Source organism: Musca autumnalis, unplaced genomic scaffold, assembly GCF_047663935.1.
Source record: "Musca autumnalis isolate F117 unplaced genomic scaffold, ASM4766393v1 scaffold_4, whole genome shotgun sequence".
Taxonomy (NCBI): domain Eukaryota; kingdom Metazoa; phylum Arthropoda; class Insecta; order Diptera; family Muscidae; genus Musca; species Musca autumnalis.
In genome coordinates, this window is record NW_027411977.1 from 109,719,693 (window position 1) to 109,742,092 (window position 22,400).

The following is a 22,400-nucleotide window of genomic DNA, read 5'->3' on the forward strand; positions in this document are numbered from 1 at the left end:
ACATCAAATTTTCAAATGGGCAATATACCCCTTAGTAATGTTGGCAGGGGTTTTTGGAACTTTTGGGCCATTATCTCAGAAAATATCGGAAAAAAATGTACCGTTGCAATAGGTACAGTGAAAAGAACCTTCTTCAAAAAAATTCAAATAGATCCGATATGAGTCCTCAAACTGCACTTTTCCCAAATTTTGTGTGGTAGGCACTCGAAGGACGGGACCGATATAGTCCATATTCCAACCTGATACACGACTGGATGAAATAAAACGATGTGCAAAGTTTGGACCGATCAGAAAATCCCCTTAAGAGTTATCTTGCGGATTTGCCATTTTGTTTAGGTTTCTTGATTGCTTTTCAGGGTTTCCTGGAGCTTTACGGCCATAATCTCAGGAAGTATGGACTTGCTATTGCAATTGTACCATGCACAATCTGCTGAAAAAAATTCAAATCGATTCGAGAGGACTCGTAAATTTCACTTTTCCGAATTTTGTGTGGGACGTACCCGAAGGTGTGGACCGATCTTAGTCTTACCCGATCTATCAATTGCTCACTTCGCCTGTTATCGTTCACATAATTTTAGATCCGTTCGAGAGTTATCGAGTGTACCAGCCAGCTAGACGGTAAGAGAGACAGATGAACGGACAGGGCTAAATCGAATCCAAATTGTCTGAAACGAATTTCGTCCAAACGTACTTGGGGTCTAAAACCATTATTTCGATTAGACACATCTTTGGTCGTATTTTATATGTATCACCTTTACTGTAAATCCTGAGGTATAAAATAGATGGCGAGGCGACCCATGCTGCAATATTTGTATAAAACTTCCAACTGAACTGAAAATTTCTCTGTCATGATAGAAACAATTTGTAGCATAAAAAAATGTGGTTCTCTACAGAAAACCCATTATATATTAGGCAGTAGGCCCATTATCTAGCAGACACGTTATTGCAATTTGCATCAGGGGGGAAGGTCAGTAATTATCTTTCCATATGTAGGCTACTTTGCCGGTATATGCCCACCAGGAATTAAAATGTGGACCAAAAATAAAATTTGTATATTTTTCTTACAAAAGTAATGGTCTATTTCACCCGTTAAATAATATCAGATCATCATGCAAAATTATAGGCATTTTCTTCAACCTAAACTCTTACGTCGTGCAAAATTTCGTGGCTATTGAGCTATAATTGCGACCAACTGCGCTATAATAGCGTGTTTATGATTACACTACACACAAAAAACTGGATATATTAGGCTGCAACTCTGTTATCTGATCACGTACATCAACATAATTGACATCAATGGAAAGGTCAAGAGATCATCTTCCAAATATAACTCACGAGGAAGGAATCTGTCTTTCAGGAACAAAGATATAAACTGTATATTAAAAATTTTCAAAATTTTCACACAAAAGTTGTGGTCCATTTAACCCTCTAGATATAATCTGATCGCCATCTCAAAGTGCAAGCTTCTTTCTTGTCATGTACTCCTACCTTATTTAAAATTTCGCGTTAATCGGACTATTATTGCGACCTACAGAGCCGCTACAAAATCGTATAAAAATTATGTTGTGGTCCATTTCACCCGCTAAATATTTCACGATCATCACCAATTAAAATAGCGATCTATTCTGATGTGAAACTGACTTCCATGCCAAATTTCGTGACGATCGGTCCATAATTGCGGCCTGGAGTTTGATTACAATTTATAATGAACAGACGGACACACGGACGGACGGACGCACATCTCAAAATCGCTTTATCTCGACGATATAGGAAGATTGGTATACCACATTGGGGGTCTCCGACGAATATTTCGCGGTGTTACATGAATTTTTACCAAAACAAACTTATAATACCCTTTTCCACATTGTGGTATAGGGTATAAAAATTATATTAAACTCATTTGCATGTATAAAGTAAATTGTGAAAACATCTTTAGAGCTTTTGCCATTATGTCAAGAAGCATGGACTTGAATACAACAAATTTCAAAACAATTCACAAACAACTCTTAAACTACACTTAAGCCGATATAGCGTAAATGCTCTTAACTGCGGCATGTACCAGTAGTCGGCATTTTTCGTATTTGAACTCAAAATTACTGTAACAAAATGTGAAAATAATATTAGAAAAGCTTCAACAATACTCTCAGCTAACTTTGTGTAAAATTGCACTGAACTAAGACAATTTATTATATCAGAATTTAACCTTTTGTTATTGAGCGTTTTTCATCGCAACCGAAAATGCATGTCTCTTAAGGGGTTATGGCCACTTACAAATTTTACAAAATCGAAAAAAAATTCGAGTCGATCGAACAAAAATTAGTTGAGATATGAGCGTTAGAAAGAGAAAGAAAGAGAATCGAAGTTTTAAACACGGTGTTCTCGAAATGGCATGTTTGAATGCGAAAACGGTTGATCCGATCTTAATATGATTTTGTGGGATTATTATACATATAAAAAGCTTTTACTTAAGCGAAAGATTTTTTTTAAAAACTTTTTTTGACCGATTTATGGCGAAAAAGCTATCCATTTTTTTAGTTAAAATCGAAATTTTGAATTTGACAGTTCACAATTTTTTAAAAATGGATATTTTTAAATTCCGTTTCGGTTAAGTACGAGATTATTAGGCTCTTAATGATCCTACAAAAACATATGCTGATCGGTTTATTCGTTTTCGGGCTACAGTAGGCACCGCAAACTGCTTTAGTAAAAACAGTGTTTTGTAGGAGGTCATTTGTCAAAACACTGTGCAATATTTTTATACCCTCAGCATTTATGCTAACGAGGGTATATACACTTTCATACGCGCAAAATGTGCCTCATCGAAATAATGGGTTTAGACCCCAAGTATGTTTGGACGAAATGTGTTTCAGACAATTTGGATTCGATTTAGCAATGTCCGTCCGTCTGTCTGTCCGTCTGTCTGGCTGGCTAGTGCGCACGATAACTCTCGAACGGATGAACCGATTTGGTCCAAAATTTGGCTTTCGCAATATTTTGTCCAAACTTAGTTTAAGTTCGAAGATGGGCAGAATCGGTCCACTCCTTCCGGTACCTCCCCCACAAAAGTTCGAAAATGTTCGGAAAATTTGTGCGCACGATAACTCTTGAAGGGAGTAACCGATTTGGTCCATACTTTGCCCATCGTAAAATGTGTACCAGACTTAGATAATGTTTCAATATAGACTCAATCGGCCTACTCCTTCGGGTACCTCCCACACAAAATTTCGGAAAAGTTCAGTTTAGGGCCATCTCTCGAATGGCTTTGATCTTTGTTTTAGCAACTTGTATTCACTGCCCTCCATACGACGGTACAAGTTTCATTAGGGGCAAGTCCATACTTCTTGAGAAAATAGCCTGAAAGTTGCAAAAAAACCCCTATTACACCTTGTGATGTGGTTGGAGCGCAAGATTAATCTAGAACGGATCTGCCGATTCGGTCCAAAATTTGGCCTTAGTAATATTTTGTCCAAACATAGTTTAAGTTTGAAGATAAGCCATATCGGTCCACTCCTTCAGGTACCTCCCCAAAAATTATGAACATATATCCACGTTTTGTTATAACCCTCATACAGCACGATTTTACATTTTCTGACCAAATTAGACCAAAATACCATAATTTGGCATTTAGGGTTCCTAGTTGTTCAAGTAAGTTCTCCACCTAGTGTTTTTTACCCTGAAGCCTATCTCCGAACTGTACATAGTTTTATATTTTGAGTCGTGTTTTTTTTTGGAACGTATCAACAAAGCGAGGTCTTGGTATAATTTATTTTTTTTTTTGTGATTTCTTTGTGTGGGTAAAAGTTTAATGTGGATTAATAGCTATCCATTAAATGTTAAATCCACTGATATTTATACCCTACACCACCTTGTGGTAAGGGGTATTATGTCTTTGTGCATTCGTTTGTAACATGCAAACGGAAACGAGATAGACCCATAGTTCCTTTAGGGATATACATAGAATCACTTACGGAGTCGATTTACGCATGTCCGTCTGTGCATGTATTTATGTAAACAAAGTACAGGTCGCATTTATTTTCCGATTCGCATGAAAATTGGGGAAGATAGTTTTTTTTGGCCAAAGGACGAACGCTATTTATTTTGGTAAAAATCGGTCCAAATTTGGATATAGCTCCCACACGCAGAGAAAAAATATGATTGATCCAACAATATTCGAAGAGCAAAATATGTATTGTAAAGATATTGTTCAATTCCAAATGTAGTATAGTGATTCCAACAATTGGGTTTTGTTAAATCCAAAAATTGTTTTTGTCAACTGGACAATAGTTCTCTCTTTTCTTCGACAATTTTTTCTCTTCTCTCGCTATTCGATGCCGTGTTGAAAAAAACAATTATGGTGAGTTTGTTTGTATGACATGATGCCTTTATCTTTGTTTTTGTGTGTATGTATACCAACAAGCACACTCTTGTTTTTATTTGTTTCTGTTTTGTTTCATTCTTCTATCTTCATTGTGTTTTGAGGTTTGGTGTTATACCGGAGTTTGTTCTGGTGTTTAATTATTCCTTATGTTGTGGTGGGTGCTTGTGGCTTTTTGTTTGTCTTTGTTGTCAGCCAATGCAGCGAACCATGTATTGTGTTCATCAATGATTGCAATATTATACGCGACATTTATATCCAAGTTATGCGAAAAGTGTATATGAGAAGTATATACACTCAAATCAAAAATTTCTGGGCTGGTTTTCTGGGTTGACAATACTTTTTGTAAACAAAATTAGATTATGATAGTTCCTACAATCGGTATTGTTAACGATTTTTACAATATTGCGGAAACTCGAAAGTTGTTTTTGTTTTCTATGTTGGGAACAAAAGATGGTATTTTTCGATTAGGATTACAATGTTTGAACAAAACAAATACATTTTTGGAACCAAAACAGATATTTTTGTTCCAACAAAAGCGAAAAATATTTTTTCTCTGCGTGCATATATATTCTCGGCCGATTTTAGGTATTTGATGCACGAAACGTGCTATATATGTACGATTTCAATAAAATTTGGAATGTTTACCGGGATTTAGCCTAGAAATAAGTATGCTAAATTATATAGAAATCGGTTCAGATTTGGATATAGCTCCCATATATATTCTCGGCATATTTTAAGTATTTGATGCACGAAACGCGCTATATATGACCTATTTCAACAAAATTTGGAATGTTTGCCGGGATTTGGCATAGAAATAAGTGTGCCAAATTATGTCGAAATCGGTTCAGATTTGGATATAGCTCTCATATATATTTTAGGCAGATTTGAGGTATTTGATGCACGGAACACGCTATATTTGTCCGATTTCAATGAAATTTGGAATTTGTGACGGTGGTTAGTCTAGAAATAACTGTGCCAAATCATATGTATATAGCTTCCATATATATTTTCAGCCGATATCATGTATTAAACACACTAAAAACGAAATTGGACAGATATTTAAAAAAAATTGAAAATGTGACGTCTAGAAAAAATGTCGCAAAATTATATTGAAATCGTGGTGGTACGTAATGTAGTCGGCCCCGCCCGACTTTGCTTTTGAAGCTTTGCTAGTCTTCTTTCATAAACAGCTAACCTTATTTGAAAACACCTAATAGAAGCAGCATTTTTTGTCATTGCAATACAAGTTTCAAAATATTACAATTAGGATAGTTTAGAAACGCTAACCATATCCCTGACATATTAACACAAATATACATATATGGTATTGATTTTAAACTCTGATTTATCAGGTTTTTCTCTTAGAATATTTCATGCAAATCGTATGGATGATTTTCTTTGCCGTAAGTAACGGATTATCTTCTTTAAATTAAATTTTCTTTAATACATTCCATCGTCGGCTGCCTTTGCTCAAAATACTTAATAACATTTCATTATTCTTGCATTTATTGTCTGCATATGACGACATTCCTTTACACCATTTAAACTTACATTTTCACTTACCCGCACGCACCAAATGTTGGATCATAAGCATAATAACTTGAGGCTTGTAACGCTGTTGATGTCCAAGCCGCGGTACTGCTTGTAGTATCTTTTAAGGCATACGGGGTATTCTGCAAAGAACAGGGGGACATTTGTGAATATTTCTTTGCAAATAATTTACATAAATAAAAAATAACAAGAATACAATTTTAATTATCTGTATGCCATACAAACTGGATTTACATAAACATTATTAGTGTTGACAAATCATTAGCAGAACTATTGCTGACTTTTGCAATGTGACGGTCTGATATTCAGATTGCTAATTAGTTAATAAGTAAGCAGTGCAAAAACCACTAACACTTTAATCCAGGTCGTACTAAGTTAAAATGTATTGGACGACTGCTTTAATCATTAGCAGTAATTAGTTCGGAGTGATACCTCGATATGTATTTATATATTTTTTGAAGCATTTGTGATAATTGTAATAATAATCAGAAAAATGTGACAATGTGTTGTTGATAATTTAAACTGTTAAATTTTTAATATATAAATATATATCGAAATGCCATATTATAGCTAATTCGATAGTGTGGCTTAAATCTTCGATTTATATCCTGGAAAAGATCAACAAGATTACGAAATCCTGCACAAGATCAATATAATGCACATTTTCCTCAACTATAAAAACGCCGTTGACTGTCTAATGAGATCAAATGTGTTCCAAACAATCTCTAAGCTTTTCACCCCCATTTTATGATACAAAGTAACTGTCACTTTTAACATGGTTCATTCTGGAGATAATATAACATGAGTTTAACATCATCTGAACAAATCACTTGACTAAGGTAGAAAAAAGGGAATAATGATAGACTGTATTTGCATGCAGAAATTGCTTGGGAAGAAAAAATAAAAACCGGTAGCCATTGTTTCCTAACGTCTATAACTGCAATGCAAACGCCATACCTGACCGAAGTAATGAACACGAGTTAAGATACATGTAATTACTAAAATGTTTTAATGCTAGTTTTCAGCTTTCAACATTGCATTACCCTTCATTCCACCACTGCATATCTCCCCTATATAACATAGCTAACGAAACTCGAAGAGACTCTACTAAATTTGCATAAAATTGCAATTAGTTGAAATATAAAACAGGCTCGAAGCGGCGTTTGCAAATTGTCTGCATACTCGTACTTATATTTTTATGATTTCCATTTGTTGTTATTGAATGCAATTCACAAATGGTTGCAGTAAAGTTGATTACTTTTTAAATGATGGAAATTAGTGAATTATAAAATCATAGGTTTTGATCTTCAATAACTGTAGCCGCTGGTCGTGTTTAAGTTATTGTTGTAAATTGATTTTATTTCACTTAAACATGAACGAATGTCTAGCATGCAAAATGAAGTGAGTTTGGTTTATGTTTTCTTTTGTAAAAAATCATTTTCTGTTTATTTTGAATATTTTAAAATAGTTTCAATTAAAATCAATGTTATTTGCAACAAAAGGTATCATTGCACTTAAAGATTGAAAACGCATCGATATTTAACAATGCTTCTTTAGCCCACTTAGCACCACGATTTTTTAAATAACTCTCTTGTGCGCTGGTGCGTTGTCTTGATGAAAAATTATTTTTTTGTGTTGTAAGCCAGGACGTTTATCTCGAATTTGTACATTTAATTGATCCAAAAGTTTGCAATAGTACTCTGAATTTATTGTTTTACCCTTTTGCAGATAGTCAATCAATAAAATACCTTTGAAGTCCCAAAAAACCGTTGCCATAACCTTACCAGCCGATTGAATTGTTTTTGCCTTCTTTGGGGCACTTCCTCCAGCTTCAGTCCATTGTTTGGATTGTTTTTTTTTTTTTTTTGTCTCTGGAGTATAGTGGTGGGTCCATGTCTCATCAACAGTTATGAAACGACGCTTAAAATCCATTTTATTTCGCTTAAAACGATCCAAACAATCTTGAGAAATGCTCATTCTTATGCGTTTTTGATCGACTGTTAACAAATGCGGCACCCACCTTGCAGAAAGCTTTTTCATCTGTAGTTCTTCATGCAAAATTAAATGGACTCGATCATTTGAGATGCCCATGATATTAGCACTTTTATTCGTCGATCATTTAATACCATATCATGCACTTTGGCTACAATTTCTGTTGTTGTTGCTGTTTTTGGACGTCCACTATGTGGTTCATCTTCAATGCTTGTACGACCACGTTTAAATTCAGCAATCCAATTTTTTACTGTTGCATATGAAGGAACATTTTCACCTAACACATTCACCATATCATTATGAATTTCTTGTCCCGGTAAACCTTTTTTATGTAAATATTTAATAACAGCACGCATTTCTAATTTTTCCATTGTAAAAAAATTGCGGATGCGTCTTTTTTGAACACGTGTTTCTATATGAAGGAGTAGCCAGATCGAAACAAAATTTAACATGTGTTCATAACAGAGATGGAAGTTTCCAAAACACTTAACTTTTTTCTGTTTATACCACGCTTTTTGTGCTAGGCTAAGAAGTTTTCGAACTGCCCTCGTAATTGGAGAGGTTAAAATATTACGTCAATCGAAAATGATTGAGTTTATTAACGAAAAATCCATTCCTAATTGCAATTTTGCTATAAATTTGGCAAATATATAAACAACGGAATTTTATGCAACCCCTATTTTTGGTCCGATTCATGTCAAATTTTGGGACTGGGCATATTTCTGTCTTCTGATTAAATTGCAATCGAAAAATATGACATATGCAAAATTATGCAAAATGCATAAATTTTTGCATATGCAAAATTTATGCATTTTACATTTTATGCATTTACCCCCAAGGAAGACTTAATACCAAATTTCAGCCATTTTGGCGGGATATTGAGACCACAACCATCGAAATACCGGAAATGGGGGCTATATGAAGACGTAGACCTATACCAAAAAAATTCAGGTGAAAAGTTTTATACCCCCAAGGAAAACTTAGTACCAAATTTCACACATTTCGCAGGGATATTGAGGCCACAACCTTCAAAATACCAGAAATCCGAAGTACCGTTCTATGGGGGCTATATGAAGACGTGAACCTATACCGAGAAATTTCAGGTGGACAGTTTTATACCCCGAACGAAGACTAAATACCAAATTTCAGTCATTTCGGTGGGATATTGAGGCTACAACTTTCAAAATACCGAAAATCGGGAGGCACCGTTCTATGGGGGCTATATAAAAACGTGGACACATGCGGACAAATTTCAGGTGTAAAATTGCATACCCCTAACGAAGACTTAATACCACATTTCGGTGGGATTTTTGGACCACAAATACTTGTATATATTTTTGCATATGGATCTGCATATGCTCATTTTATGCAAATATGTAAAAATATGTCAACATATGCACAATATGCAAAAAATGCAAAAATTTCCGGGCCTAATTCGTTTTATTTTCTGATAAAACGAGTTTCTGTCTAATCAGATTGTCCCTACGACCATCCTAACCATATATGCATTTGCATAGGATTCCGCTGTCTACATATATAGAACGAAAAAAAAATTGCGGTAGAGGAATAGTCAGATTGTCCCATATGGTACACCTGATGAGCACCGTCACCAAGTGCGAAAAATGTCGTCTAATGGTTTGTGATGACAATTTCTCTAACATCTTTTTTTCATTTGCAAAAACCTTTTGTTCATTCAATTTATCTCGAAAGAGAAAAACAACAAAATTCTATCATATGATCATCATAGCCCTAACAGGTAAATATAAAATTAATTCCGTTGCCATTTCCTCCGGAGCACACCCCTGACAAAAATTCCTTTACCACTCAAAATTAATAAAAAATGTAAAAAATCAAAACTTTTATACATATTTTACAACATATACTCTAATATGTGTCTATTCGTTTTATTGACGTAGCACAGTGGTGGCACTTACATGGGAAGGTGTGACAAAATTACTTCTAGATAATATATCGAACTGAAATTGATATCAATGAGTCCTATTGACCTAAAACCACTCTAACAAAAATACTGTATAGCCATTCGCATCCGATATGTCTGATGTCTTGTAACGTGCTTTTCTCGTCGGCTGGGGTAAGTCCAGTCGCGTCCAGGGTCTCTATAAGGACCCACTAAACCTTTCTAAATAAAAGACTAGTTTTATCCCTTATAGGGGTTCAATCGGATGTTTATTGATCTAAATACTAGTATGTTCTAATTTAATGAAATGCGATATTGATAGGCTTCAATAGGCTTGTAGTAAGGCCGGTGATAAGGGTGACTAACTGCTAGGAATGATCGGGAACGATGTTGTTGATTGGGGGACAGAAAGCCGAAGTCTCTGTGTGGGACAGGAAACCGAAGTCTCTGTGAGGAACAGGAAACCAAAGTCTCTGTGTGGGACAGGAAACCGAAGTCTCTGCGAGGAACAGCTACTGTGATGATAGGGGTAGACAGCATGTGTTGTTGTATGTATGGGACATTTGTCAATATGTATAATAAAAAAAATAAAAAAATAAAAAAAATAATAAAAATGACCTTCATCCTAATAAGACAACAAAAAATAAAAATTTACAACAGAGCCCGGCTGCCCCGGCTGAGGTTTGAACCTGGGTTCTCTCCCACAAACCGACAATGTTGTTGAGGTCATATGAAACGTCCAAAATGGAAGGCATTACAATTCATGAAGGAAAACCCCCTTCGATTTATACATGTGTATGTATTAAAAATGATTCTGAACCTGGGTTCTCTCCCACAAACCGACAATGTTGTTGAGGTCATATGAAACGTCCAAAATGGAAGGCATTACAATTCATGAAGGAAAACCCCCTTCGATTTATACATGTGTATGTATTAAAAATGATTCTATACATGACACTAGGTTGAGTTGATAAGAAAAAGGCTTCAAAAATAATTCATATCTGCAATAATGTTTGTAAATATAAAATATCAAAATCAGCCATTGTGTTCTAGCCATTCACATTCGATATGCCTGATGAGCTGAATTAAACCACTAGCGAAACGATCGTATCATATTGCTCGGGGTGTGGGACTTTTCAATACAAAAACTCCTCAGGTCATGTTAGCTCGATTATTTCAATTAATTCAAAATATTGTAGTCCTAGGACCAAGTTTTCGCGTGGTTCCCACGTAACGAATCATCCTAAATTGAAGTATTTTTCTGTTACCAACACATTGTTCAATCGAATTTGCTGTAATCCGGTACCAGGAGTTCTCATTGCTTAGCAACCTCCCCGCGAAACTTGTTCAATATGGATCCATGATTTGGTATACTCCCTATCTGTATATATAAAATAGAAAAATGTTGAGATCTTGCTGAAATTTTCAGAGTATATTTCAGACCCGAAAGTAACATAGACTTTATAAATTTTTGAAATTCCGCGGTGATCTCTTAAAAAATAAGCGGGGTAGGGTCAGGAGAGCAGTTGTCCCCTTTGAACTTCTAATACCAAATATCCTCAATATAAATCACAGCAAGCTTGAAAGGCATTAAATTCTTAAGAAGTTATGGTCAAACCAATCCAAAGTGTCGCGAGCAAAGAAAAAAAATTATGTTAGGTACTGGAGGGGGAAGCAAACCTAAAGGATCAAACTTCAAAAATGAATATTTCTGTCTTATTAGGGAATTGAGAAAGTAACTCCAATAGGATACAGCTATAAAATTTATAGACGACTCGAAACAAAATTTGCGCTGTAATATCTGCGGGTAATCACATGAGCAAAGCCCATTTAACGAATGCAAATAATAAATATAGTATATTTCAGAATTACTTTTTATTTCAGAAATGTCAACCTTGGTAACAGTTAATCTTATTGTAAAGTACGGAGTCTCGAATAAAAAGGCGTGTCCTCGCGGTACCTCAAATGACAGTAGTAGGTACCGCGAAGAAGCAAAAATATTTTATTTAGTTTTTTTTTTTTTGAATTATTCAAAGTTGATAGAGATTATCCTTTTAGCAATTGTTAGGGAAATTTAACGCGGGTAGACATAAGAGGGAAGTATCCCCTAAAGGACACCAATATTAAATATTACATTTCGACACAGAAGACTGTCACTTCCTGCAATATACTAAAACGACTTATTTTTTATTAAAACCCCGAATAGGTGACATTAAAAATTGATGTAATTAAAGTTCATTCAATAATGTATTTTAATATTTATCGGGGTTGCGAAGCGCACGGGGTTCTGCTAGTATTATATATTACACGATTTAAGGTATTTGCAGATATTAACCAAATACTCAAACTGAATAGGATTTAATAGTGAACTTAGAGTTTAGAACACCACCTTATAAAGAAATATGATACCGGTCCACAATTGGCCGCAGCCTCCACATAGAGTTACCATCCATTTCTCGGTACTCTTTTCTGCCGAATTGCCTGTAATGACGTATTTTGGTTCTCTCTCACCCTCCTTAAATTGTTTAATATAGATCCACGTTTCAGCATTGGGTTGTCCCAAAAATCAAACTTTTCTTATTAAAGTGAAAAACCCGCAAAATATTTTCCAACACGAGCTTTCAAAGCGGTTACATGTTACCATAATAAATGAAATCGATAATAGGATCCATAAAAATGATTACAAGCAGAAGCACAGATTTTAGTGAACATACACATAAGAAAAAGTTACACATCTCTTATAAAAATTCCAAAAAATATAAATTTAGCACTTAAAACCGAGTTAAACTTTTGGCCATAACTGCCAAAACCGAAAATTTTCGCAAAAACTCTAAACAAATTTGAAATCTACAAACCTTTGGCTTCAATTTGGTACCATACCAGTGGCGATTCCTGCATTTGCTTGGGAAGTAATTAAAACTTTAAGGAAATCCAAACGTCATATTTGTTTCAATACAAAGAATTAAGGGAACTGATGAATCCAAGTGGCGTTGGACGAAACTAGTCTTCTCTGCCCTTCCCTAAAGTAAATCAATTTTAACTACACCTACTTTAAAAACTAGTTGTTTTTAACATTTGAAAACATTTTTATTTTGCCCAATATTACAACCAAAAATTTTGGCAACCCTTGTAATTTAGAGGAATTGTTATAAGCAGAAAAACCTAGCTTTGGCTATCTACTAAAAGATTAAACTTAAGTTAAGGCGTGAATAATAGTCTTTTGTTTCAGAAACTTGCTGTTAATAAAACTTTTTTTCTCATTTTAAAAAACATTTTTTCTCCGAAATTAGTCATGTTTGCAAGGCTTTTCCTACTTACATACTTATTTAGCTAGCCCATTACAGAACATTTGTTCTATAAGCCGAACTGTTTAGAGCTTCGCTTTCTGGAACACCGCGCCTTGTCATCTCTTCATCCACTTGTTTGGGCAATCTATTCTTTGGCCTGTCAATTCTGCCTGCACCGCCATGAGGCCCGAATTTATACGCCTTTTTAGCGGGTTCATCATCGCTCATTCTTATGATATGGCCTATCCAACGCAATTATGCATCTCGTTACGTTTATCTATACTGATGTCGGTGTATAGCTCGTGGTTCATACGACGTCGATATTCACCGTCAACGCAGATTGGTCCATAGATCTTTCGAAGAATTTTCTCTCAAACACACTAAGCACTGCCTTGTCTGCTTGTGCAAGTATCCAGGCTTCTGAACATACATACATCAGCACAGGTAGTATCAGCGTTTTGTTAAGCGTTGTTTTTGTTTGACGAGATGTGGCTTTATTCCTAAACTGCTTACTCAGCCCGAAGTAGCATCTGTTGGCCAACACTATTTTTCTTCGTATTTCACAACTGATGTTGTTGGTTGTGTTTACGACGGTGCCGAGGTAGACGAAGTCCCTTAGTACCTCAAATTATAGGAACCAACGTCAACAGTTGACCCGGTCTCTATGGACGCATTGCGCGACGACACCATTAACTTTGTCTTCTCGCCGTTTACCGCCAGACCAACTTTAGCAGATTCAATTTTGACTTTTTCAAAGGTAACAGTTACTTCCTTTACCGATCGACCTATGATGTCAATGTCATCGGCATAAGCAAGTAACATATGGCTGTTTGTATATATTGTGCCACTTCTTTTTACCTTCGCATCTCGTTTAACCTTTTCCAGCAGAATGTTGAAAAGATAACACGAGAGGCTATCACCTTGTCTGAAACCTCTTTTGGTACCAAACTCTTCGGAGAGGTTCTTTCCTATTTTAACTGACGATCGAGTATCAGTTAATGTCATTCTACAAAGCCGGATGAGCTTTGCAGCGGTACTAAATTCAGACATGGCTTGGAATACCTTTGAACGTGAGGCTGTCGAAGGCAGCTTTGTAATCAACAAATAGGTGGTAAGTGTCGATCTGCATCTCTTGGGTCTTCTCCAGGATTTGCCGCAGGGTAAATATCTGGTCAATGGTGGATTTGCCAGGTCTAAAGCCGCATTGGTATGGCCCAATTATTCCATTGACCATAGGCTTTAGTCGTTCGCACATTATCCCTGACACTATCTTGTAGGTAATAGGGAGAAGACTTATGCCCCTATAGTTAGAGCATACAGTCTTATCTCCTTTCTTGTGGGCAGGACACAGGATGTTCAGGTTCCAATCGTCGGGTACTCGTTCTTCCTAGCAGATGGCCTCCAGTGTCAGTGTCGCCTCCGGTTTTGAACAGCTCGGCTGGTAAGCCATCGGCTCCTGCTACCTTATTATTCTTTAGCCGAATTATTGCTGTCTTTACCTCATCTTGGCTGGGCGGTATACATTCAATACCATCTTCTGGGATTGGATCTGTGGTATCTTCGGCGTCTTCGCTACTATCGGATACCAACAGTTTGGAGGAATGTCATGGGCCGGGCAACGGTCATAAGTTTATTCTAAACGCTCGTAAAATATATCTTTTGTCTGTTCGTCCTTGTCTTCAGTGGGAGCATGAGCGCAAATAAAGCTGACGTTGAAAAATTTTGCTTTTAATCGAATTGCAGCGAGTCTTTCATTCACTGGGGTGAAGCTGGAGACCAGATGTTTTAACATCCGACCAACTATAAATCCGCAAACAAACTCATGCTTTGTGTCATGGCAGCTATAAAACAGTGCGTCACCTTTAGGTGTTGTTGTGAAGCCTTTCCCAATCCATCGTATTTCCTGTATGGCAGTAATATCGGCCTTGTACTTTTCAAGTACGTCTGCCAATGCGTAAACTACACCTTGCCATGCCCTTAAAACGTTTGCTAGGTTCCTCAAATTTAGAGGGGCTTGTTTTTCTTTTCTTTCGTTTTTTCATAGGGGAGGGTTACTAACCCGACGCCCAAACCCAAGTTTTTAATGTTCTTCTGGGTGAATGCGCGGCACATGTTAGCTCACTACCTTTAACGGGTGTTAAAGGCAGCTCCACAGGTGACACCACGGGGATGTCAGTGTCCACTAGAGATGAAAGAGGGACCAAGATAAATCCTGGGCTTTGCCACGTTAAAACCGGTCAAGACCGTTTCTTGGTATCTTCCATCCCCTACGTCACCCCTACTTAAGAACCGCGAAAAATGGAAAAATGAAGTTGAGTTTCGAAAAATTTGGAATATTTAGAAGCGATTAGGATCTTTAAACTCTTAAAATGATGATATGCATTTTTTGATTTTTGTCGTTGGGCGCTTATACAGTACGTAGGGGTGGAATATAAGAAGCAACGGTCATGACTTGTTTTAACTTGGCAAAGTCCAGGACTTATCTTGGTCCCTCTTAAATCTCAAGTGTACACTAACGTCACATTGGTGTCACCTGGGGTGCTGCCTTTAACACCCGTCAAAGACATTAAGCTATTATTTTCCGCGCGTTCACCCAAAAGAAAGATAAAACCTTGGGTTAAGCGTTGGGCTAGTAACCCACCAATTGAAAAAAACAACGTGCTATGAAAAGAACAAAGAACAAGTAAAAAAGTATCAGTCGGCTTTGCCGACAGAGATATACCCTCAGCCTATGTGAATTAAAACTTTCATCTACGGACAGATGGACACAATTGTTGAACTTTTGTGAGGGAGCTAACATAAAGAGAAGATCGATATGGACCATTTTAGAAGTTAAACTAAATTTGGACAAAATATTAGGAGATCCAACGTTTGGATAAATTTGGTTACCCCGTTCAAGGGATATCGTGCATACAATTAGTGAATTTTTTTTAATATTAGAGGGAAGTACAGGAAGTTTTCGCCAATTTTCGAACTGAAACTAAGTTTGGACACCTTTTGGGCTGTTTTCCCAAGAAGTAAGGGCTTGACCCTGAAAAAGCAGTTACCGTCGTAATTGAGGCAGCGAATTAAAGTTGCTTCAACAGAAATCAAAGTGATTCGAGAGCAAGTCCTAAAGTGAATTTATCCAAAATTTTGTGTGGGAGGTACCCGAATGAGTGGACAAATATAGACCATATTCAAACCTGAAATAAATATGGCAGATGTATTAGGAAGTGTAAAGTATGGACGAAATCGGTCACTCCCTTCTAGAGTTATCGAGCGCACAATTGTTCCGAACATTTTTGAACTTTTGTGGCGGAAATACCTGAAGGTGTGGACCGATATGGCTTATCTTCGAACGTATACTAAGTTTGGACAAAATAGTACTAAGGCCAATTTTTGAACCTAGTCTGCATGTGCGTTCAAGAGTTATCTTGCGCTCCAACCACTAAACAAGGTGTAATAGGGGTTTTTTTTGCACTTTACAGGCTATTTGCTCAGAAAGTATGGACTTGCCCCAGATGAAACATGTACCGTCGTATGGGGGTAGGTGAATACAAGTTGTTACAACAAAAATCAAAGCGATTCGAGAGTAGGTCCTAAACTGAACTTTTCCGAACTTTTGTGTGGGAGGTACCCGAAGAAGTGGACCGATTGAGTCCATATTGGAACCTCATCTAAGTCACGATGTGCAAAGTATGGGCCAAATCGGTTATTCGCTTCAAGAGTTATCGTGCACACAAATTTTCCGAGCATTTTCGAACTTTTGTGGGGGTGGTACCGGAAGGGGTGGTCCGATATAACCCATCTTCGAACTTAAACTATGTTTGGATAAAATATTACGAAAGCCAAATTTTTAACCGAATCGGTTGATCCGTTCGAGAGTTATCGTGCGCTTCAGCCAGCCAGACAGACAGACGGACGGACAGTACTAAATCAACTTCAAATTGTCTGAAACGAATTTCGTCCAAACATACTTTGGGTCTAAAACCATTATGTGGATGAGGCACATTTTGCCCGTATGAAAGTGTATATACCCTCTTTAGCATAACTGCTGAGGGTATAAAAAGAAGAAAAACAAAACCCACGAAAGTTGGCTCCCCCGCAAACCATGGTATAAGTAAAGAGGTAGATTTAAATGAAAACAATCTATAGAACCCTTGTTTTTCCTTAATTCCTAAAACGTCAATATTAGTAAACACAAAAGCAACAAGTGGGTTTGTTTACAATACCATTGTTGAGCATTTTATAAAAAACGCGAAAAATGAATGAAGTGTCAAGGTTTCTCCACATAATCGAGTTGTGGATATGATAAAATGTTTGTTTTAATGCAAAGCTGACGAATTTCTTCCATACAAATGTTCTAAAAACAAACTTAAAAATCATTGAATTGGATTGTTTTTAAAATTGTTTGGCATATTATTCAAACAGCACACACACATACACATTAGGGTTATGACTTTTTTACAACCTCATATCCCTGTATCATAGCGTGATGAGGTTTGCCATAAGATTACATAAAATCTTAATTATAAGGTGATTCGGTGAAAAAACCTCACGCACAAAATGATTTTAAAATTTGAATTTATCAAAATTATGGACAATTTTTTGAAGTCACTGAAAACAGACATATAATTGAAAATAAACTTTAGAGTCACATGAGATAATTAAAATGACATAAAATTTATTTCTCACTATTTTTCTTAAATTCTGAGAACAGTAAAAATGTCGTAAACGCTTTTATTCAAAAATATAATTTTTTAACAAAAAACAAAAAATTTAAAATTTTTTCAAAGTGACTTTTTTCGCGACTTTTTTATATTTGAATGAAATAAATGTTATTATAGTTATTAGTAGGCTTATTTTTATTCATTCGTGCAACAAAAAATAATTTTTTGAAATTTTTTTTTTTTTCATTTCATACATTTTTTCAAAAAATTATTTTTTTAAAATTGATTTGTGCGTGAACTTTTTTTATATTTTAATGGAATAAACGATAGCATAGTGATTAATAGGCAAAAGTTCATTCATCCCTGCTACAGGAAATCATTTTTGAGGAAAAATGTCAAAAAGTCATAACCCTAATACACATATTGTGTATATTGTTTTAACGTTTTAGGAATAGTCGAAAGAAAAAATTTAAATTGACAGAAAGCTTTGGCTAACCTTTCTTATTAAACCATGCCGCAAACGTTTTAAGGCCAATGACCTGAAAATCTACACCTGGAATGTTTGAACTCTTTACAGAGTAGGTGCAGTTTGCGCACTGGCGAATGTATTTGGTATGTACAAAGCTCATATTATCGTCTTACAGGGAGTGCGATGGAAGCGGGCAGACGCACAATGGTTCCAGCCAATGGCCAAAAATAAAATCCTGAATGTAAAATTTTTGGTACAACATCTGGAAAATGACAGCTATGACATGGAACTTTTTAAAAATAGATCAGTTTTTGTTTCATTCGATCTCGTTCTTCTTAAGAATATTCTCAAAAGTCAGAACATTTGACTAATATTTTTGTAGTGGGTACAGCTAACAATTTATGTGCAAGTTACTAGAAAACATTATAATTAATTTTGAAGAAGGAGGTAATGTGTAGCTTAATTTTCTTAAGTACAGTCGTACTTCTATATAACGTAGCAATTGGGGACCGATGAATTACTACGTTATAGAGAAAATTCGTTATAGAGAAACCGGGGTAAAATTTTATTTCTAAGTAATGAAATTAAACTATGCATAGTAATCATTGGAAATTTAACGTATTTTGAATCAATTTCTATTCTAAGTTTTGCTTCTCCTTTTTAGTGTGAACTCCAATAAAAAATACCGTTGATGAACGTGCTGTTTCCCATTTATTGTGTAAATTAAAATAAATATCGACCGTAGTATGATGTAATATTGAAAAATTGATTTCTAGAATAGAAGGGGGACTCGTCTTTGGAAATAAAAAGCTTCAATTTGAAATTCACAAATGCAAATTTGCAATCTTGGACGTATAAATAGGGGCTCCAAAGGGCGAAAATTGTCTAGCAACAACAACATCTAATATGCCTGAGGATTTTAACCTAACCAGTTAACGAAACGATCGAGGTTAATGTGTGTGTGTAGGACTTCGCTAGATATCAATTTTTCAATGTAATCTCCTTAGGTCATATAGCTCGATTAATTAAATTAATTAAAAAACCTCACAAATAATGGAAATCTCACTTAAAAATTAATAATGTTTTTCAAAAACTATTTATTGAGAGATTATTTTGTGTGAGGTTTTCCACTTGTGCATTAAAAAAACTTTGCTATAGGGAAGATCGCTACATGGAAGTTCGCTATAGAGAGTTTAGAATAGTTAAAAATATGTGAGAAAAAATTGTGTTTTAAATTTTTATTCGTTATAGAGAAAAAATCGTTATAGGGAAGTTCGATTGTAGTGTTTGAACGCGTTGTGGAATTCCTGTTAACAACATGTTTTTATAGTGTATTTTGTAATGACAATTCGACCATATACTTAAATTTGACGAGTGCCCACCTCGGTAATAATTTTCCACTGTAGGTCATGGGTTTAAGATTATCCAGTATTAATATGAGCTGCCACCTACATATATTAAACATTTTACCATTTTTCAAACAAAAATGTTGGTATGTTTAACCCCCTAAATAGGTTGGTTTTTATGTTGTTTTGGAGATTGTTTTGTTTCCCCATGCCTATTTGAGCATCATAAGATAATCAGTACTTTTGTTTGTGACATTTTGTATTAACAGCATAAAACAATTCATACCATATTTCCCCTCCAGAGGGGAGAATGCTACGCTCATGGTTTCTTAAAACAATCTTCGCAGCAGCATAAAGCTGTAACCAGCGCATTAGCTCGATATTTACACTGGAAATATGTTTAGCCACTTTCTCCATACAAGTGGATCCACTGTGGGACGTAAAGGTTACACACGATTACGCAGTGTATTATATCTACCAAGAAATAAAACATGAGCTAGGTATTGGATTTATGGCAAATCAGAGGCTCAAACACCTCGTCCCTAGAGAATTGCCACAAATCGCATAAAAGCAAAGTTCTTTAACATCAGTCTCAAATGCGTCCCATGCCCCGGTCGAAGGGAAAAACAAACAGACCAAAGATATATTCTACGAGCGCCTAGAGAAAGCATATCACAGCTGCCCTTGCCATGACTTTAAGATTCTTTGGGATTGTAATCCTAAAATTGGGAAGGAAATATCTGTGGTCCAACGGTGGGCAAGTTCAGCCTTCACAATATAAATTCTACAACGGAATGAGGCTGATCGACACTCTTCCAGTGTGTTAGATGTTCGAGCAATTCGAGGAGCGATCATTGGCTCGGACCATTTCACGAGAGATTTTTAGTCGAGTCCACTACATCAGGCACTCTTTTACAAATACTCCTATGACATAGAATTACTACGTTCCAATTAACTACTATACGTTCTCCAAGAATCTAGAGGCTCTCAAAAGCTCAAAATTCGGAAAATAGTTAAAAAAAATCCAGGCTTATATGCTCACAAGTATGCACCCAACCATTGACCAGCAAATACAAAAGCAATTAATCTTTTTTACCTTAGAATAAATAATAGAAATATAAAATAATGCCACTTATGACGGTAAATGACGAACAGTAATACAGTTGTTCTAACATTTACATTGAACATCATGTTTCACACATCGAACATAATGGCTTTTAGCTTTTAACTTTTTGCCAAAGATATGCAGGCGATTGTAATAAAATTGTACAACTAACTGCGATGCCAGAAAAAATACTTAAATAATTACACGGCAAAAAACAATTAAAAGTGCAAAACCAAGTGGCACTTTAAATGTGAAATAAAGACATACACACACATAACTATTATTAGCTGACTGGCAGAAAGTGCTTCCTTTTTCTTTACAACTTAACACGGCGAATTTTGTTAACATTTAATGCGTAACGTCTATACATCCCGGTAAGTAATTCTGTAAACGCAAATGAAGAAATTATCCAAGAATGTCATGCCACAACGAAATTCATGCCATTGGAATTTCTAAATGTCTAGAATTGTGTGCTGCTGTTTGGGCGCAAATAATGTTTATAATTCGTTTTTAAGAATTGCCGCACAACAAAATGAGGTATTTCTTACACCTTTTATTTAGTTACTCAGGTGAAGTTGGGGTTAGGCCACTTACAATTCCATTTGGCAAGTTACATTTATATTCATCAACCATTGTTTGTTGGTGCTGGCATTGTTCATTTATTTTTCCATTTGGCTTTTTGTAGACTTTTAATCGCGCTATAATTGCAATAAACTATTTTTTAATGAGCATTTAACAATCGCGTTTTAAGCTTTTCACTTTGAGTAGCTAAATTAAGTTGATTGTGTGTGTGTAGCTGTAGAATCGGGCAAATGGTTTCATTTAGAAAAGTAAAAAAGTGATGTGTAGGGTCGCTCTGAAACTTAAATGCTCTGCATTACTAAACACTCAATAACTGTATTAAAATGAGAAGGATATGGAGAGAAGTATCATTGCAAAATGGTACAACTTTAGAATTAGGACAACTCTTACTTTACCGTTAAACGAACGTTTACGCTGCTTACACGAAGCTGATATCATATATTTCAAGAAGTAGGAAAGTATTAGTCGGTTTTGTTGAAACAAATATTCTCAGCCTATAAGATAAGATAACAGCAAGTAAAGAAGTATTAGGCGGCTTTGCGTGTAATAAAACATGACTTTCGTAATTTGTACTGCGAGAACTATCCGAAATAAAGTTATAGTCCACATTTGAACAATATTTAAGTTTGAAAGAAATATTACGATGCTCAAAGGTTGGACCAATTTCAATCACTTCGTGCCTATCAGGCACTTTAGTTGATCACTGTGGATTTTTTCGGGCTTTAGGACCATTTATGTCAGGGAGTATGGACATTCCCATGAAAAACATTATATCGCTGTAAACAAAACGACAAGAACTACTTTCGGTAAAATTTTTCAAACGATCCTCGAACAGCTTTTAAACTGCTCTTAACCAAAATAAGTGGACTTTTGTGAGGGAAGCATCCGAAGGTTCTTTCCAATATATAACTTCTTGGAACTTGATGTACGTATGGAAGAAATTTTACAATAAGCAAGTTTCGATCAAATCGGATATTCAATTCCTAAGTTTTCGTGCACATCAGTCAATTTATTTGATGACAGGGGGGTTAATTTATAGCTTTATCTCAAAAAGTATAAACTTCACTCAAAAATGTAGCATCGTAAAATTGACGATCCGAAAAGTGTTCCTAAACTGCAA

The 22,400-nt window shown here is 35.7% G+C and overlaps 1 protein-coding gene across 1 annotated transcript in view; it reads right to left on the reverse strand.

The window, feature by feature from the left end:
* Window positions 1-22,400, reverse strand: part of LOC141403043 (homeobox protein caupolican-like) — a 272,584-nt gene that overhangs the window by 101,954 nt on the left and 148,230 nt on the right. The window contains exon 3 of the mRNA XM_073985206.1: window positions 5,942-6,051. Coding sequence (XP_073841307.1) covers window positions 5,942-6,051 — 110 coding nt within the window. The remainder of the gene's footprint in view (window positions 1-5,941; window positions 6,052-22,400) is intronic.